Here is a 20,500-nt window from a genome sequence, read left to right on the forward strand (position 1 = left end):
CGTTTGCAATCACACTTCATATGCACATATTCTTTAACAATTTTGTTTTTTGATTCTTGAAACTTAACATTGGGTTTGAGACAGTGATAGGAACACCAAAAAGATCCATTTTTTCTGTCTTGTTCTTTCAGAATTGTGCTTCTAACATAATTTAAGTTATATATGCAATAATAATTTGATAAAATTATGTAAATCATCATTTAATTTCATCTGTTGTAACATGTTATTGCCGAGAGGGGAGAAGCAACTCCTTTAATTATGAGTTTGGGCGAATCAAGTGTTTTTTGTCCGAATTGTGTATTATATTCGTGGAATATGTATAAATTATTAATTTTAAAAAATAATTAGAATGACAAATACATAAATTTCAATTTTTTTACACCGACTCTGGCTACTTCAACTATAATATTGTTGTAGATATTGTTCTTCTAAAAAAAATGGTTAAATATGTTAATTTAGTATTTTATCGTGATTTTTTCACTCAAGTTAGTTCTTTTTCGAATTGCTTTTTTCTAAGTCTACGATAGAGGCGGAGCAAATTTTGACTAAGATTGTGTAATTTTTCTTCTCATTTGTGCTAAAGGTGTGCAAAAGTAAACATATACTCGTTATAACTAATATTCAACCTTTATACACTACATAATTTTTCGATAAAAGGTGTGCATCAAATCAGACTGGACCATCCTTTACTTACGATAGCTTCACCCATGGTTGACTATCTATTAAAAACAGGCTCTCCACCTATCATGGCAAGGACAAACTCTGTGTACGCATTACCATGTTCAAACTTTATTTATAAAATTACACGCGGATGGCCCCGAAACCCCTCCCCCCCCACAACAAACAAAAAAAACCTGCTGGAATCGCTGAACCCGGTCTGTTCAGAAAATGAACACCAATAATTTAAACCGGGCAAAACCCTAAGGAGACCTATAAAACACACACACATTACAAAACCCAAATTCCCTCCCATTTTGCCACACACACACACTGACAGAGTGACACCCATTTAGCTAAATCTTTCAAAACAGCAGACTTCTGTGTGTGTGTTTTGTTTGGTGGGTAAAATTCAAAATGGATCAAGATCAAGAATGGCTTATCAACTGCTTGAATGCTACGCTTGACCCAAATCAACAAGTTCGTTCTTTTGCTGAAACTTCTCTCCAACAAGCTACCATTCAACCAGGTAATCTTGAATCGGAAGACGCTTAAAGGTCTCTTATTTATATAAAGTTTGGAACTTGGAGTAGTTTAGTGGGTTTCAATTTTACTGTAGCTGATATTAATAGAATGATCATAAATTAGCTGGCATTGATGTGTTGGTGCATTTATGCTAAAAGAATTGGGCGTGTGGGGGTTAATTTTGTGTTTGACTTGCTTGGAAGATGTCTATTGGAAACAACACTCTACCTGCTTCAGACTCTGCTTGTGGTATTACAGTGAGTATGTTGTTGTTGTAGTTTCTTGGAAGATGCTTAAAGTTTTCTTATTTATGTAAAGTTTGGATCTTGGAGTAGTTTAGTGGGTTTCAATTTTACTGTAGCTGATATTAATAGAATGATCATAAGTTAGATGGCATTGATGTGTTGTTGCATTCATGCTGAAAAAATTGAGGTGGGGGTGGGGAGGTTAATTTTTGTGTTTGAGTTGTTTGGAAGATGCCTAAAGTTCTCTTATTTATGTAAAGTTTGGATCTTGGAGTAGTTTAGTGAGTTTCAATTTTACTGTAGCTGATATTAATAGAATGATCATAAATTAGCTGGCATTGATATGTTGGTGCATTCATGCTGAAAAAATTGGGGTGGGGGTGGGGAGGTTAATTTTTGTGTTTGAGTTGTCTGGATGATGCCTAAAGTTCTCTTATTTATGTAAAGTTTGGATCTTGGAGTAGTTTAGTGAGTTTCATTTTAACAGTAGCTGATATGAATAGAATGATCATAAATTAACTGGCATTGATGTGTCGGTGCATTCATGCTAAAAAATTGGGGGTGTGGGGGTTAGTTTTTGTGTTTTGAGTTGCTTGGAAGATGCTTAAAGTTCTCTTATATATGTAATGTTTGGATCTTGGAGTAGTTTAGTGAGTTTCAATTTGGACGTTTCGGGGAAAGTGTGTTGGTTGGAATGGTGTTAAAGTACAAAATGTTGACTTCAGATTTAAAAACTAACTGCCCCGCATGCTGTGGTATAGTGGTAAGAACATTGCGGTTGGTGTGTGCATAAGGTGCACGTGTTCGAGCTTTTCAGACAAATGTTTGGTATTTAAGTATAAAGGGGTAGAGGAGCAGACCTATTATATACTGAGTTTTGAACTGTGTGCTACTGGCTGTTGGGATTTCGTGGTTATCAAAAAAGAAAAAGAAAGCTTCAAAGCTAACTGTTCATGTCAAAGATTTGAGATACCCTTTTTCGTTTGAGTTGTTAGAACATGCTTAAAGATCTTTTTTCTTTGTAAAGTTTGAAATTTGGATAATGTGTTGTCGAATATTAGAAACTAACTGCTGATGTCAAATTTAACTCTTTTGGTCAGTCAAAAGTAAATCTTGCATTACAGGTCCAAAATATGAAGTTGAAGTTGGAGATGGCATAGTTTTGCTACTCTTGCTATTTGATTGACTTTCATTTATTGGGTGATTTTGAGATTTGGTTACTGATAATACGATGTCCTGATAGGTCAAATGCACTTGGAAAATCATCCTAGATTTTTCCTTTCCGTCTGAATCTGGAGCAGTAAAAGAAGCATACTTTCCCACTTCCCAGAAAGCTAAGTGACAATGCTAAATCATAGTCATGACACCTTTTGTTTCATGTTAAAGATATGGAATTTGGAATGTAAGTACATACCGGGAATCGACATCAGGTGGGAAAATGAATAGGTGCTACCAGTGTTTGAAGGAGAGATGCTGTTGTGCAGTGTATTTGGAAAGGAGGGGTTGGTGTATTTAGGGTGGAGATATACTCCTGAACTTTGTTTGATGGTGATTGACCATTTTCTAGTGTTAGAGGGCATGGTGCTACTCTCTCTGTACAGATTTCGTTGTTCTTGCCTACTGATTTAATATATACTGAAACTCCTCTATGATAGACTTGTTGGATAATGGAAGTCACAAAGATCACTTGACCTTGTAAAAGAAATGGAAGTCACAAAGATGGAACTACTTATAGATTTAGGCGCCATGGCCCCTCGATGTTAGAAAGATTTTTCTCTTTCCAAAATTGTATTGTTGAAAATTCTAAAATCTATGTTTGTCAAGTTTCGGACATTTTCAATAGTACAATATTTTTCTACTTGCAGTCGCAGACTGTCTATATACATAGTACCCTAGTAGGTATGGACACTTACCATGACATGTATGGATTTTTCCGTAATTTAGAAACTTGAAGACAGATAGGAGTATGTGATCATTTGAGGTGTTGGAACAATGTAAGACAAAAGAAATGGTGGAAAATAGTTCCTGCCTACATAAGGTGGACTGTTTGGAAGGTATTTTGAAGATATAATCTGCTCAATTCAAAGATTCAAGATGAACTGTGTATTGTTAATTCATTTTTGGTGTAAAGGAAACTTTGTAGATGAAGTTGAAACATTACTAGAGTTTCTAGAGTCCTTGTAAGATGAACAAGGACATACTTGTGTTTTTTTGAATTATAAATTGGCTTCCAGCACTGTCTTTGTGCGTATGATTAGTACACTGTAACCTTTCTCAAAAAGAATGAAGTTCAGGTCTTCAGGGGAGTTCAAAGAAAGAGCAAAAAGAATGTGTTGGTTTGCTGGTCATTGTAATGTGAGGAGCTTGTTCAAAAATCTTGTTTGTACGCTATGTAATTGTTGCAATCTAACGCGACCATTATTTTGTAACCTCTTGTAATATCATTTTTCTCTTTGCAGCTTGGATGATTGTTCTTAACTTTCTTAATAGCATATTCCATATCTCCAAGTAAGGTAAAAAGAAAAAGAGAAATCATCAAAGCACCAAGTATTATTGATCTATAAACATGTAGTGCAATCCATGAAATCTTGACTACTGACAAAAGTTACAAGTCTAGAACCAAGCATACTGCTATGTGTGTGAATTCTGCTGATCTATACACATGGCTGGGTTTAGATATTCCAGGATTCTTCATGAATTTTATTCATGTTATTTGGAAATTTTCTTTAGATAGGATAAACATTAACAATCTTTGTTAATTTTGTCTTCTCCTGAAGGTTTTGGAAGCTCATTGTGTAGAATTGCGGCAAAGAGAGAGCTACCTTTGGGATTACGTCAGATATCCTGTTATATATATATATATATATATATATATATGTATATGTATATATGTTTATGTGTGCATGTATACACACACAGACACACATATATAAATGTATATATTAGCTTCTTTCCTTTCAAGTTGTACCAATGTGATAATCAATGATGACTAGGCTTTTGTACGCCATCTTTTTTTGATTGTCTTGTTTGCTTCTTTATGGCCTTGTTAGCTTAACTTGCTTTTTACCTAGCTGCTGTTATTCTAAAGCAGTTTATAAAGAAGCATTGGCAGGAGGATGAGGAGGGTTTTGAGCATCCTGTTGTTTCAAGTGATGAAAAGGTGGCCCGTCCTGTTTCCCTATCCGTTGGATCTGTTTCAGCTCCTAATTTTTACCATTGTTTTATTGCTTCTTTGAAATGCAAAATTTTAAGACATTTTGTAGTCCTTTAACATGTGGGTTTAACTTACTGTTGGTGTTATTAACTTTTTCCTCTTTTAACAGTCTTATTTATTGGTCAGTTTGTGCTGTTAAATGATCAATAGTCATACTAGAACAACTGATTAGCTTGTTATCATATGGCTAACTAGATTATCGTGATATATTCTCTAACTTTTGTTTAGAGGTAGCATGAACTTTCTTCATGAAAATGCTGTTATTTTAACGGACAAAGGCCTCAAGCATTTGCAGGTGGAGAAATTTGTGGTTTGGATATCAATGACTTTCTCCGTTATTATTTTATCGTATGTTAAACAAATTTTTGCTATTTTTTTGTATAGGCAGTTTGGGATTTAGAATAAGAAGAATAGAGCAGTAAGGACAGCCTTTTCCGTTATTTTGCATCGATTACACCCCCTTCTGATGCTGGAAGGAATAGTAGTTGGTGAGGCCATAGAAGTCTTTGCACCGACTGCGCCCCCTTCTGATTTTTGTAGGGAGCAATAACAGAGAGGTGACTGTAGGCTTCTTAGGAATCCTTCAGGTTATTGACCTACGTAAATTTGCTTTTAATTCGTTCTAAAAGGCATATATATGTGCGCAATGTGGTTTTAACCTTTGAAAAAACTTGGCTTTCTAACAATAATTTTTAGTAGAAAGATGAAGATTGGCTGGAGTAGCCTTCACGACTATACGGTTTTCTTTTGTAGAACTAGAGGAATTATGCTGATCAACGTAATAACAACTTACAGTTGGTGTTTGAAAAGATCAGATTTTAGATAGATATAAGATATAATAGTAGGATATTTAGACATTCTCATCTTGTTTATAAGTTATAGATTCAAAAAGGAAAAAACCTATAGCAAAATGAGCAAGAGTAGGCTCCTGCTTGAACCTAAATTTTTTGTACCATATTGATTTGGTGATTATCAGGATAGCAATAAATCAAGCTTCCTTCACGCAGCACCTACTTTCTGAGGATCTAGATCCTGTTGTATCTTTGAGATTACATCTAGGTGTTTAGGGAAGCTCTGTTGTTTCACTTTCTCTATACAGATTCCTGGTGTGATTCTGTGTGTTTTGTCAGGTAGCTATACGTGGCCTGCTGTTGCCATTGCTCGATGATCCTCATAGAAAGATCTGCACAGCCATTGGTATGGCTGTGGCATCTATTGCCCATTATGATTGGCCAGAAGACTGGCCTGATCTTTTACCATCACTAATGAAGTGTATCACCGACAAAACAAACATGAATGCTGGTGAGTCATTTGTTGCACCTTATCATGAAGTGAACAGATTGGAATAAACTTGTTTTTGTCATCTGAATTGTCATGCAACCTATTGGTTGGCATCCTTCTTTTGCTGACTGCTTAAAACTGAGAATTTAGAAGCCAGATGTTTAAATTGTGCAGTTCATGGAGCTTTGAGGTGCTTTGCTCTTGTATCGGCGGATTTGGACGATAATATGGTTCCGAAACTTGTTCCTGTTTTGTTTCCTTGCTTGCACACAATTGTTTCATCACCTCAGGTTAATTTGTTTACAGTGCTTTTCTTTTAATTTGTGGTAGTAGATATCCTAAATGTCTGCAAATGGTAGTAGTTAGTAATTTCTTTTAATTCTTTTGCTTCTTGTGTCACCCAGAAAGTACTGCTCTTCAGATTCCTCTCTTTTTCTGCAGATGTACGAGAAACCTTTGCGCATGAAGGCTCTTTCAATAGTTTATGCTTGCACCTCAATGCTAGGGGCTATGAGCGGTGTGTATAAGGTATTTTCATTCTGTAAGAAAAAAACTTGAAGTTTACAACATTGTGTAATCATATCATCATTGCTTATTTTCTGTGTTAAGACGGAGACAAGTGCAATGATGTCACCTATGCTTCAATCTTGGATCAACCAATTCTCTTCTATTCTAGAACATCCAGTGCAATCGGAAGACCCTGATGATTGGAGCATCCGGATGGAGGTTGATTTTCTTTGTTTTCGTCAAAAATATATGATGCCGTATCTTAGCTTTTGTTGTGTCACAGATTATAACTTCCCCTTGATACGTTTAGGTTATAAAGTGCTTGAATCAGTTCCTCCAGAACTTCCCAAGTCTTATGGAAAGTCAATTTGGGGGTCAGTATCCTCATCTATTCTTTAGGACTAGGTTACTCTTCAATGTTATATGTTAAAGTGACATGGCCATGCATAGATGGTAAAATATACTGACATTTCTGGCTATTTTGTTTTGTTATCCTATTTCATTTCAGTTTTTATGGGACCATTGTGGCAGACATTTGTATCATCTCTAGGAGTATATACACGATCATCAATCAAAGGAATAGAAGATCCTTATGATGGGAGATATGATTCTGATGGTGCAGAGCAAAGTCTTGAATCATTCATCATCCAGGTAAAAGAGACTGAGCGCTGTTGTAATCTAATGATCACTAAACAAAGCTTATTTATTTTTTAAAATGATTTCCTCCTCCTGTAAAAACAAAAGTTTCAGTTGTTCGGACTTTTAGATTTCAGGCGCTACCTATATCTCTTGCAACATTTGAAATTGTTAAAGTTTTGTTCTTTGACTATGGAAACCTGGTTCTTCTTTCTCCTTCATATGAAAGCAGAATCGTATTTAAGCAACAAATTATTAGATCTGAATTTTGTGGATCTCAGTTATAATGTGGACATTGACTGATTTTGGAGATTCTCATCTTTGTGTGTTCTTTTGTCTAAGCTTTGTCTATATGAGAGATACATTTTTTGTTGTGTTCTCGCAGTTGTTTGAGTTTCTATTGACTATTTTGGGCAGCCCCAAATTTGTAAAGGTATGTTGCATAGCTTCTTTTAATTTTCTGCGCCTGTTTATTTATAATGGTTGGTGATGGTTTAGAGTTGGAAATATCATTGTAGGTAGTTGGGAACAATGTAAACGAGTTGGTTTACTACACTATTGCCTTTATGCAGACGACAGAACAGCAGGTAATGATTGATTTCTTTTTTCAATTGGTTTGAGATTCAAAAGCTGCGATTGTGTAGTTCTGCTTTATTATGGCGTAAAAGAACGAGAAGTCACTTATTTTTGGTTATCTCAGCAGGCTAAAAAACACATAATCATTAGTCAAACCTCTGATAAAAGATCCTTGGATTGTCTTCACAAATTAGTTGAACAACCATTTACTGAGTGTACCTGAATTTTAAACATACTAAGATTTGCAGCATTTATTTGTTATAGAAGTAGAAGCTACTTCCTATGGGCTTTGTGCCCCTTTGCTTCTAATTTCCAAACTGGGGAAACTGACGGAGATTTTGTGTCACTAACCCAGAATTGTGTGGTCATGGTACCTGTTCATCTTAGTGGGTGTTTGGATTGTCTTATTTTACTTTTGGCTTTAAAGCTCTTTTTTAGTTTTGTAAGCATTTGGCAAACACAAAAGGTGCTTTTAAGCACCTTTTTAGGCTAAAAAAGTAAGAAAAATGCCAAAAGCCAAAAGTTGGGTGTCCCCAACTTCTGGCTTTAGCTTTTAGCTTATAAGCCACTTTAAAAAACCCAATCTAAACACCCCCCCCCCCCTTTTTTTTTGTGATCCTTTTGGTATCCTGTGTGTTGACTTACAGATGCAATATCCTTGTTTTACTGGCAATTTAAAACCTGGGTTTGTCTTTGAGTGCTTTTTCTACCTTAATTATGGAAAACTATGTAACAACTATGCCTCTCTACCTTCTCAAGGTAGGGGTAAGGCTGCGTACACACCACCCTCCCTAGACCCCACTTGTGGGATTACACTGGGTATGTTGTTGTTATTTAACAACTATAAGAGGGAAAAAAGCATTGTTATGAGTTCACCAGCAGATATGTCCCCATGGATATCTAAGAGAGGGAATGCTAAACAGAGCTCTGATATGCTCATCTTTCCACAGAGTGAGCTCAGTGAGGAGTTAGGAAAGTCTTTCAGTGTGTCAAAGTGATTATTTTATTCAAGTTACACCAATATGTTAAAGATTGTGAACATAATGAACAGACTGTAGTGCTTCTGATCTTTTTCAAAATATCTATTATTTCTTCCTCTCCAGTTAGTAGTAATGTTCTTCAGTATGTTTGGGATAACCCACTGCACCTTCTGAGAGATAAAGGAACAGGCCAAACTGCAGGAGATATATATTAAGTTCAGTAGATATGGGCAGCTTGTTTTCAGTTGCTGATTATTAGTATCAAGGTTCTGTGTCTGCTATCATTTCTGCAGTATTTGTATTAGTAGTATCTCTCCTCTCTATGGAATTGATGCACCTATTTCTTTGTTTGCTACTTGATCATGACTTTACTTGTATTTATACGTCTTATATCATTTAATTGCAAAAAGAAGTCTTCATATGCTTCTGTGCTTATCTTGTCTTTTGATCTGTGTCCCAGATTCACGCTTGGTATGTTGATGCCAATCAATATGTTGCTGATGAGGATGATAATACTTACAGTTGTCGTGCTTCTGGTAAGTTGTTTCTAGGTGCTAACTTTCCCTCCTTTTTCATAAACCCTTGAGGTCTCTCTATTTCTCTCTCTCAGTTAACAAACAATCTCTCAGTGGATAGAAATTATTAGTCATTTGACATTTAGGATCATTAACATAGTATTGCAGCAAGGGTTACTATTATCAGACTTATGAAATTTTAGTTAGAAGGTTTAGTGCTTCCGTTAATGTGTTTGTGGTGGTAATTGCGTTATTTTTTATCTGAATATATCTTTTACTCTTTACCTTGAATGGTCTTTCTTGCCATTATATTCTTGTACTCTCTGTCAAAGGTTACACAGTGTCATCTGTTTACAGCTTCACGCAAAACATAGTTTTTCTGATAAGGCAGGTTAAAGCTTCATGCAAAGCATAGTTAACCACAAGAAGTATGTAGATGTACAATGTGAACAAATTTAATTCATGAACTACCAGCTGCTTCCTATGAAACTGGTTTATCTCTTATATATTATAATGTTTCAGTGGTCTGGTTTGCAAGGTTGGAATTATGGCACTAATTTACTGGCTAATATATGACAATATTTTAAGTTGTTGAGGGTTTGACTCGTTCTACTCTCAAGACCAAATTTATTCTAGTGATGTAAAGGAGGCCAGTTTCACTTTCTTGAGCCTTTACTTCTGAGGAGTTTTCTGATTTCGATATGGACTGTTTTAGTGGTTTGTTAATAAACTTAAGCTCATGATAACAAATAAAATAAAATAAAAGATCTTTTGTTTTCTCAGATTTGGGCATCTTTACTGATGGCTGTGCTTTCTTTCTTCTTGATTTTATCTATACTGTCAACTTGATTGTTGAGTTTCAGAACTCTGCATGCCAATTCTGGGCATGATGTATCTATGCTGTCGGATAGCTCTATTCTGTACTTCCCTTGATATGAAACTGTCATTCCAGGTGCTCTTTTGTTGGAAGAAGTCATTAGTTCTTGTGGTACACAGGGAATTCATGCTATCATTGACTCTGCAAAGACTCGATTTAGGGAGTCTCAGCAAGAAAAAGCATCTGGTGCTTCAGGCTGGTGGAGAGTAAGTGGAAAAGATATACTCCCTCCATCTCAATTTGTTTGTCTTGTTTGACTTGGCACGGAGTTTAAAAAAAGTAAAAAGGGCAGCCCGGTGCACTAAAGCTCCCGCTATGCGCGGGGTCCGGGGAAGGGGTTTAAAAAAAGTAAAAAAGATTTTTTAATCTTGTGGTCTAAAGATACGTACTATGTGTTGACACCCAATTTTGATCATGCACAACGTATTTTCTTTTTTTTTAAAAAAAAATTAAAAAATTAAAAATAAAACCATGCATATATATTATTATTTTTAAAATAATTTCGGTATATATATATATATATATATATATATATATATATATATATATAATTATTGAACATTAATATTTTTATTATATATTCAAAAATTATCTCAAAAAAGATTTTTTATTTTTTAAACTTAATATTTTGTTAATTAGCTTGACTTAATTAATAGACTCACCTTTTCAAGTTAATTATTTTAATTCTAGCCTTTCTCAATTTTAAACAAATTAAAATAATTAGCTTTTATAAAATCATGTATATTTTCAAGTTTTATTTTTAAATAATTTTGTCATCTTCATAATATATACAATCTCTATTATTTTATTATCTTTTAATAATATTCAAAATTGACCCGTAAAAGATTTTATTTATTTCTAATAATTATTTCATAAATTAATTAATTAATTTTACGTTTTCATTTCTTCCCCTAAATAACACATAATTAATTTTATCTTAACAACATTTTTAATTCTTCCATTAATACTAAAACATGCAAATAAAATATATCTTTTCCCTCATATTCCAACACTATTACTATTCTAATATACTCACCCCTTTCTATAAAACAATAAAATAAAAAATATATATAATAATAATAATAAAAAAAAAATACTGCCCACCACGCTTTGTCTCTTTAAAATTAAAAGTAATTAATTATATATGTGTATATTCCGAAATCCAAAAGTAAATATATATATATATATATATATATATAAAATAATAATAATAAGATATGATAATTATACACTAATACACATACTTGTCCCCTCCCCCTTATTTTCAGAATAATATATAAATACTATCCCCCATTTCCCCATATATATGTATATATACTATCTACCATGTTTTGTCCCCTCTTTTATATTTTAAAAAAATAAAAATAAAAATAATAAATAAGTTATTGTATTTCATCCGAAAATTAATAATATATAATAATATAATATTCTGATACCTTTTATCCCCCTTTTTAATATAAAAAATTAATAAAATAAATAAAAAATATGATAAATAATAATAATAATATTAATATGGGTATATGTGCAGGGGACAAACGTGGAATAAAAAATGGTATAGGGATATGGGAAGGGGGACAAAGCATGTGTATAATAATATATATATTTTATTTATATTTTTTATTTAAAAAAATCGGATGAATTATTTATTATATATATTTTTATTTTTTTTAAAAAAATTCGGATGAAAGAATACATATTTTTTATTTTTTATACATATTTTTTTTATTTTTTAAATAGGAATTCGGGTGAATATATATATATATATATTTAAAATGGACAAAGAATGATGGGTTAATTAATATAATATTATTATAGGGTATGGGGAGGGCACGCGTGGTATTAATATATTATATATGTATTTATTTATTATTATTTTAAAAAAAGGAGACAAAAAAGGTGTGCAGAATATTATTATATATATTATTATATATATATATTTATTATTTATCGGAAGAATAAAACTAATTATTTATTTATTAATTAGTATTATATTTTTTTCTTTTGAAAAAGAGGGGACAAAAAGAGTGCGGCGGGTTATTTATTTATTTTTAATTATTTCTGTCGGATGAAATAAAATATTTATTTTTTATTTATTTTATTAATTTTTTATATTAAAAAGGGGGATAAAAGGTATCAGAATATTATATTATTATATATTATTAATTTTCGGATGAAATACAATAACTTATTTATTATTTTTATTTTTATTTTTTTAAAATATAAAAGAGGGGACAAAACATGGTAGATAGTATATATACATATATATGGGGAAATGGGGGATAGTATTTATATATTATTCTGAAAATAAGGGGGAGGGGACAAGTATGTGTATTAGTGTATAATTATCATATCTTATTATTATTATTTTATATATATATATATATATATATATATATATTTACTTTTGGATTTCGGAATATACACATATATAATTAATTACTTTTAATTTTAAAGAGACAAAGCGTGGTGGGCAGTATTTTTTTTTATTATTATTATTATATATATTTTTTATTTTATTGTTTTATAGAAAGGGGTGAGTATATTAGAATAGTAATAGTGTTGGAATATGAGGGAAAAGATATATTTTATTTGCATGTTTTAGTATTAATGGAAGAATTAAAAATGTTGTTAAGATAAAATTAATTATATGTTATTTAGGGGAAGAAATGAAAACGTAAAATTAATTAATTAATTTATGAAATAATTATTAGAAATAAATAAAATCTTTTACGGGTCAATTTTGAATATTATTAAAAGATAATAAAATAATAGAGATTGTATATATTATGAAGATGACAAAATTATTTAAAAATAAAACTTGAAAATATACATGATTTTATAAAAGCTAATTATTTTAATTTGTTTAAAATTGAGAAAGGCTAGAATTAAAATAATTAACTTGAAAATGTGAGTCTATTAATTAAGTCAAGCTAATTAACAAAATATTAAGTTTAAAAAATAAAAAATCTTTTTTGAGATAATTTTTGAATATATAATAAAAATATTAATGTTCAATATATATATATATATATATATATATATATATATATACCGAAATCATTTTAAAAATAATAATATATATGCATGGTTTTATTTTTATTTTTTTAATTTTTTTTTTAAAAAAGAAAATACGTTGTGGATAGTCAAAATTGGGTGTCAACACTATGTACCACATTACTCTTTAATCTTGTGGTCTTAAACTTGCCATGTGGAAAGTTGGAACTAAAGAGTTGCCAAAAAAGGAAAGAGACATTCTTTTTGAGGTAGACTAAAAAGGAAAGTAAGGCAAACAAAATTGAAACGAAGGTAGTACTATGTTTTGACAGCTTTGATGCTAATTAGCTTATTCAATTGTTTTCTCAATGCTCTATGCTATACATGGACTTCGGTATGGGTATTAGATATGTGAATGCATCTAGAATGAGTAACTCGACTTCCAGCCTGAATTTTGGCAGATCTGTAATAAGTATGTATAGGGAAATGAAGAGTCTGGTTAAGGACTAATATGATAGAAAAATACTCTGACAAGCAATGTAGGATCATCAAGGTTTGTGACTCTGTTAAAGTTTGTTAACCTTTCGTTGAACTGTAAATAAGATACTTGTAGTCTGGTTTTGCATTATGATCTACATTTAATTTCAACACATTGTCATAATATTTCTATTTAATGAATGAGAATTTTGATTTCTTATAATCTGTTGGTTGATCTTGTTTATAAAGTCAAATGATTTCATTTATTGTACGCCTATCAAACCTATACAACTTTTGCAAAATGAAAAATTTCTTTACACCATATATGTAATTCAAGAAAAGTGATTCATTTTACTCTCCCCTTATCCCGCTCAATACAAACATCTCCTGCTACTCTCATTGTGTAATATCAAGAAAAGACATGGTGGTGTTGGCTCCCATATTCTTTTCCTATGGTTTCCTATTCTCTGTACCCTGCAGCACATAGTTGCAAACATTGTCCTCGGGCGTACCTAATTAATGAGAGAACAGGGGTCCATAGTAGCAAGAGATATCTGTATCCTCCTCCTCACTCTCCTTACACATCAATAGCACCATCTCACCACAATCCTTCTTTATTCCCTAAGATTTTCGGCAGTAATAATTGCATTCCATACTGCTAAACCAATTTAGTAGCGTTTTACGAGTAATACTCTTGCACCATGCCCCCTGATAACTCTTACTTGGCAGCTGAGGGAGGCCACACTTTTTGCTTTGGCTTCAGTGTCTGAACAGTTACTTGAAACTGAGGTTCGTGTTACTTTCAATACTTTTAATTTTGATTTCCTGACTTTCTGCTTGTTAACTTAAATAAAAGAGAGTTCCTGGGTAGATTCTTATTTCTGTGTAAATTGTAGTAACTACTTATTTTGTTTTACTTTCCTCTCAGGCCCCTGAAATTACTAAAATCAGTTTAGGAGATATCTTAGAACAAGTTCTTTCGGAAGATATGTCAACAGGTAAATCTGGTTTTGTAGATCAAATTTGATTTTAGGTTATGTGGTATGGAGATACACGTGTGAGGTTCACTATATTGGATACAGTATTGACGCATGCTAAGGTAGATGTTGAGATCTCTCTCATAAATTAGTGCTCTTGTGGATTCTACAGGTGTAAATGAATATCCCTTCTTATATGCCCGTATATTCTCTTCCATTGCTAAGTTCTCCTCCATGGTAATTGTCTTTTCCCATCAAAACAATTAAGACTTCATCTTTTGTTTTGCTATGCAACTATATGGCTCACAATTATTGTTGTTTGCTCAGGTCAGCCAGGGTCTAATCGAGCACTTCCTATATGCAGCCATCAAAGCACTTGGCATGGATATGTGAGAACCTAATATAGTACTTAATTCTACTTTCAAAGAAAAATAAAGACCTCAGTTATTGATGATTAACAACTACAACAGACCTCCACCTGTAAAAGTAGGGGCATGTAGAGCACTTTCTCAACTATTACCTGATACAAATAAAGAGATTCTCCGTCCTCATTTCTTGGATATATTTTCATCACTGACAGATCTTCTTAAGCATGTAAGTAACTGTGGAAGCAAACTCCCTCATTGTCTTTTTTTAACTCTGATTGTTGAAGCTAAGGTTGACTGTCTGCTCCTCAGGCTTCTGATGAGACCATGCATCTAGTGCTTGAAACACTACAGGAGGCTGTAAAAGCAGGTTAGAAGAATATAAACCGAGTAAAAGTTCAACTTAGCATGCAGTTCTGCTTTGGAGTTTCAAAGCTTTCAAGTGGGTTATCTCCTAACATTTTCCAAGTGCTCTGTGTTTGAAATTTCAAATGTATTTTACCTATGTAGGCCCTGATTTGGCGGTGTCTATTGAGCCAGTTCTCTCTCCCATTATCCTCAATATGTGGGCTTCGAATGTTGCTGATCCTTTTGTCAGCATTGATGCTCTTGAGGTTCTGGAGGTAGTAATTGAAAGGCTATTATTTGATCACAGAAATTTAATTTAGCAATGTTATATGGACTTCACCAGGAAATAGAATTAACATGTTATTGTATGCGTGATAGAGTCTATAGATGGAGATCACTGTCAGCTAGGTGAAATTTTTTATGACAGGCTGAACTATTAAAATCACTTGTGTCTTAGTTTGTTAGCTAAATCCTTTTACCAGGCATGATATAGTTATTTGACCATTTTTTGGATTGCTCTAGCAAAGTGTCCTATCAATTTTATCCAAACAATGGAATGGTAGTGGATTGATGTTTGATCAAAGCTGAAGCTTGACAAGTAATACATTCCTGTTTCTGCATCCCTTTGATTTTGATTGACAAGCTATGTTGCTTGGACCCTTAAAATCCCTGCTGTACCTGTGTCGGATCGTCATGATTTGGGTGTGGATGTGGGATTCACATCGGATTTGGCCAACTTAACTTGGGTGCTTTGGCTACATTTTTTGACCAAGAAGTATAGATTGATTGTATATTTTGTTTGATTTTTGAGTGTCATAGCCATATAAAGCATGTAATCGCTTTGTTATGCATGAGATATCTTATGAATAAAATATTAGGTGTTTATAAAGAATTAGATTTTATTAGTTTTAGTTCAAATAACTTCAATTAGTAAAAATATATACGTATATATGTCGTAATATATATCTATTGGTCGTAACCCAACACCTGAATCCACACCTCTGAATCCTAAAATTTATGTGATGAATAATCCATCCTCTAGATCGCACCCGTATCGGGTACCCAAACCCTCATCAAGGTACCCTTACCCGAGCAACATAGTTTACAATTGTAAGCAAGTCAACCTATCACGCAAGGTCATGCCAAAACCAGGAGAACTTCAACTAACTGCTTTGGCAAAAGTCAGTTCTGTCTTTGAACCTACCTTCTTTCCCTTGGCTCAGGCTAATGAGCAGAATATATTTGTGGTTTATAGTAAATGGAAATCCGTAATGAGCATTTATATATGTGTGTGTGCATTATAGATGTATGTGTATATGTAATGTTCTCTTTTTCAGATGAATTCTCACTTATCATTCATTTGTCTTATTGAATTTATAGATTTCTTCTCCGTGACATAGCTTGCTTAAGGACTTCAGTTATATTATCTTCTGTAACAATGTAAATTAACCACCAATTGCTCTTTGCTTGCAGGCAATAAAAAATGTTCCCGGTTGTATACACCCAGTGGTTTCTCGAGTTCTACCTTTTATTGGGCCCATTCTAAATAATGTATGCTCTGAATTTCATGTCTTATTAAGGGTATTTTTTTAGGAATTAGATTATCTTATTTAAAGAAAGGTTGTATTAGTTATTGTGCCTGATAGAAGTTTCTGTCATCTGTCAGCCACAACAGCAGCCGGAGGGTTTAGTTGCTGCTTCACTAGATCTCGTAACAATGTTGCTGAAGGTTATGTTCTACGTCAAAAAGGACCTTTATTGATACCGTCTTTACGTAACTTTCATATTTCCTGTCTGACTGGAAGATAATCTGTGATCAAGTTATCTGATGTATCGATGATGTGTTTATTTCAGAGTGCCCCAACTGACATTGTAAAGGCGGTGTATGAACTATCTTTTGATCCTGTTGTCCGCATAGTCCTTCAAAGTGATGATCATAGTGAAATGCAGGTTGCATATGTGAACTCTGTTTCTACTTGGAAATTGCTCCTAACTTGCGCTTCTTTTAGTATTGCTTGATATGATCAGAAGCTAGAAGTAACATATTGATGTTGGTTTGGGTCCAGAACGCAACACAGTGCTTAGCTGCTCTTATATCTGCTGGGAAAGAAGAATTGCTTGCTTGGGGTGGTGATACTGCATTTGCAATGAGAAGTTTGCTTGATGTGGCTTCAAGGTTGGGTTGTCATTCTTCCTTTTTCATGAGCCCTATTGAACCTTTGAATTTCAAGTTGTCTGGTTGTCATGCTTCATTTTGTAACATGGGGCTGGTAAGAGTTCATCGATCGCTTGCCATCATCTATTTTTTGCTCGATGAATCTCTTTGATCTTCCTCTTTAACATGGTTGTATAGATGTCATATCAAGATACATACCAACATAAGTTATTTTTTTGTTCCTGGGTGGGCAGGGGAGGAGGTGTACAACTTGATGGTAAGACAACCACATATTGAGCTTGTCCTGTGATTATTTTGAGGGTTGCGGAATCGTAGACGTATCTACTATACTGCTTGAAGGATTGATTTATGCTGCTTGAATAGTTAATTGTTGACAATTACTGCGTGCAGGCTTCTAGACCCTGATTTAGAAAGTTCTGGAGCACTTTTTGTTGGGAGCTTTATCTTGCAACTTATTCTGCATCTCCCTTCACAAATGTCCCAACATATCAGAGACTTGGTTGCTGCTCTTTTGAGGCGCATGCAATCTTGTAAACTGTCTGGGTTAAGATGCTCTTTGTTGGTTATATTTGCGAGATTGGTATGGTTTCCAAATCCTTATTTGAGGATCTGTTTTTGCATTTTTGGCTGGTAACTGCTGCATATGCGTTTCAGTCTCGCAATGAACTAAATTTGTATATATAGACATGCCACTCTTTGGCGGTAGATGTTAAATGGAAATATCGAGTAGGCTCTAATATATCGTGGACTATACACACCACACATAAAGATTTTTTTCCTAGTTAGCTTTTAATAAGAATACTTTGGGAGGCTTTAGGATCAGAACCAAAACAAAATTGTAATTTCTTTTCAATTTTTTCCTAGAAACTGAAATTTTGGTAGTTGTCTGCCAGAACATCTTCTGATAATGCTCACATTTTACAATGTTTCCATCCTTCGCTTTTAAATAGGTGATTTGATAGACAGTTGTAAAAGATCTTTCCTTTACAGATAGTTAGTATCTGCAAGTTTTTCAGTAAATGAATTTGGGAATCTTGGTGTTTTAACTGCTTATTTTTATTTGTACTTGATGCTTTTCTATTGCAATGTGGAGATGCTGGAATGATCTAGAGGTGTATCTCTCTATGTAGGTCCACATGAGTGCTCCTAATGTTGAACAATTTATTGAGTTGTTGGTTTCAATCCCAGCAGAAGGTCATCCTAACTCCTTCATGTACTTAATGGTTGAGTGGACAAAGCTGCAAGGCAAGTATATGGGCTTACTGGTCCTTCAGTGACATTATCTAGTAACATGTAACTGCATCGTTTGAGCATATTATTGATCATTTCTTCTATTTGCTTAATCTCTCTTGTAGTTTGCTTAGAAGGTTGTGCGTCTTATGAGCTACATCTTGAGAGCTGCTTGTATATTTACTCTACTAATAAACGTGCTAATATTCAGGCGAAATTCAGGGGGCCTACCAAATCAAAGTTACCACTACAGCTTTGGCGCTACTTTTATCTACAAAGCATGCTGAATTGGGGAAACTGAATGTTCAAGGTTATCTAATTCAGGTTGGTTATATTTGTGCTTGATTCTCTTAGAAGCAGAGTCCACCAAAGACTCAAAATCATTTTGTGGTATTTTGAAGTCCACTGTAGGGATAACTACACGCTCAAAAGCTAAAACAGCTCCAGATAAATGGACGATGATGCCTCTTCCTGCCAAGGTATTGTTACTGTTCCTATGATGGACAAATTCTGAAATTTATTGTTTACATGTGAATTTTTCTTTGTATGGTTATGCCATGCTTCACTTGAATATATACCGAGTACTCATCAGGCATGACACAATCGTTGTTTTATATGACTTCTAATTCTTCAGTTGCATTAGCTTGCTCACTCACTAATGACAAATTGATTTATTTCACGGCAGTCTGCATTTTAATCTGTGTTTCAGCATTTGTTTTCCAATATTTTCTATGTATTCTTTTATTCTGGTGTATGTTTAGGCAGATATGTAATCTAACTTTGCTGAGTAGTTTTCTAACAGAACTTGTGTTTATGGACTTAATAGATACTTGCTTTATTAGCGGAAGCTTTGATCGAAATTCAGGAGCAAGTTTTAGTTGGCGGTGACGAGGTAATTGTAGTCGGTAAAGCACTGTATAGTTACAAGCCTTTAGGATTCTAAATCTTGCACAAATTCCTTGTGCCAGGATAGTGATTGGGAGGAAGTTCAAGAAGGAGATGCTGAGACGGATGAAGCTTTAATTCTATCAAGCGGTGCCATACCCCGTGGTAGACCATCTCATGATTACCTTGACGCGATGGCAAAAGCCTTCGATGAGGTTTGTTAATGCTGATCTTCTTTCTCTTTTCTCATCTGTCATTCCATCAATTTCCTTCAAATTAATCACCTTTTAATCCGTAATACGTTTTACAGGACCAGGATGATGGTGACGATGATGACCTTCTTAGTGGTGCCGACCCCCTCAATGAGGTATTTGTTCAGACAAGATACACCATATCTTGAATGCTATCTTTCCTTTAGCATAAACTGACCATCCAATTCACCCGTATCTTCAGCTAAATCTGGTGAATTATCTAGTAGATTTTCTCAAGAAATTCTCTCATAGTGAAGGGGCAATTTTCAGTCATCTTTTACAGGTCTGTTCAAGTGACTCATGGAACATATTTATACGATATCTTATTTTGAACCCCTTATTATCGTTTTAACAACCGATGTTTGCAGAGTTTGACGAAATCTCAACACGATGCTATTCAAATGGTGCTGAAGCAATGAAGATTCTTTTGTTGTACAATAGGTGAGGACAATGTTCATTGTGAAAGTATCTGGTTTTCCCCCTCAATTTGGTTCTTTGGTGAGTGGCTGTGAGTTTTTTTTTTTTTTTGTAAAGCGAAGTTTTATAATTTTCGATTATTTTCTTTCGATTAAAATTAAGGTAACAACTTATATTCGTTTGAGGCATTCGTATATTTACATGATGTGAGTCGATTCTTTTATTGGAAATTTGATCATATTATGATTGATTCATGATTCTACTATCTTCAAAATTCTGACTAATAGGATTTATAGGTCATGGATTAGGAGAGGAATTTTTGTGCCTTGGTTTCATTATATTTTGTAATCGATTATGACAAACAACA

The 20,500-nt window shown here is 33.6% G+C and overlaps 1 protein-coding gene across 1 annotated transcript; it reads left to right on the forward strand.

Annotated features, from left to right (window-relative positions):
* Window positions 1–901: 901 nt before the first annotated feature.
* Window positions 902–20,363, forward strand: LOC129880017 (uncharacterized). The gene is made up of 33 exons (XM_055953822.1): window positions 902–1,186; window positions 4,205–4,266; window positions 4,495–4,587; window positions 5,772–5,943; window positions 6,097–6,212; window positions 6,364–6,450; window positions 6,532–6,648; window positions 6,740–6,803; window positions 6,938–7,080; window positions 7,451–7,498; window positions 7,584–7,652; window positions 9,082–9,157; window positions 10,089–10,219; window positions 14,214–14,273; window positions 14,413–14,482; window positions 14,634–14,698; window positions 14,789–14,850; window positions 14,932–15,055; window positions 15,139–15,196; window positions 15,337–15,449; window positions 16,648–16,725; window positions 16,841–16,903; window positions 17,029–17,124; window positions 17,241–17,350; window positions 17,741–17,930; window positions 18,481–18,595; window positions 18,792–18,904; window positions 18,982–19,059; window positions 19,407–19,472; window positions 19,549–19,680; window positions 19,776–19,832; window positions 19,919–19,999; window positions 20,085–20,363. Exons 1-33 carry the CDS (start codon window positions 1,075–1,077, stop codon window positions 20,133–20,135), a joined length of 3,072 nt encoding a protein of 1,023 aa, XP_055809797.1. The 5' UTR covers window positions 902–1,074; the 3' UTR covers window positions 20,136–20,363.
* Window positions 20,364–20,500: the final 137 nt, after the last annotated feature.

Source organism: Solanum dulcamara, chromosome 2 (genome assembly GCF_947179165.1).
Source record: "Solanum dulcamara chromosome 2, daSolDulc1.2, whole genome shotgun sequence".
In the NCBI taxonomy this organism is placed as follows: Eukaryota; Viridiplantae; Streptophyta; class Magnoliopsida; order Solanales; family Solanaceae; genus Solanum; species Solanum dulcamara.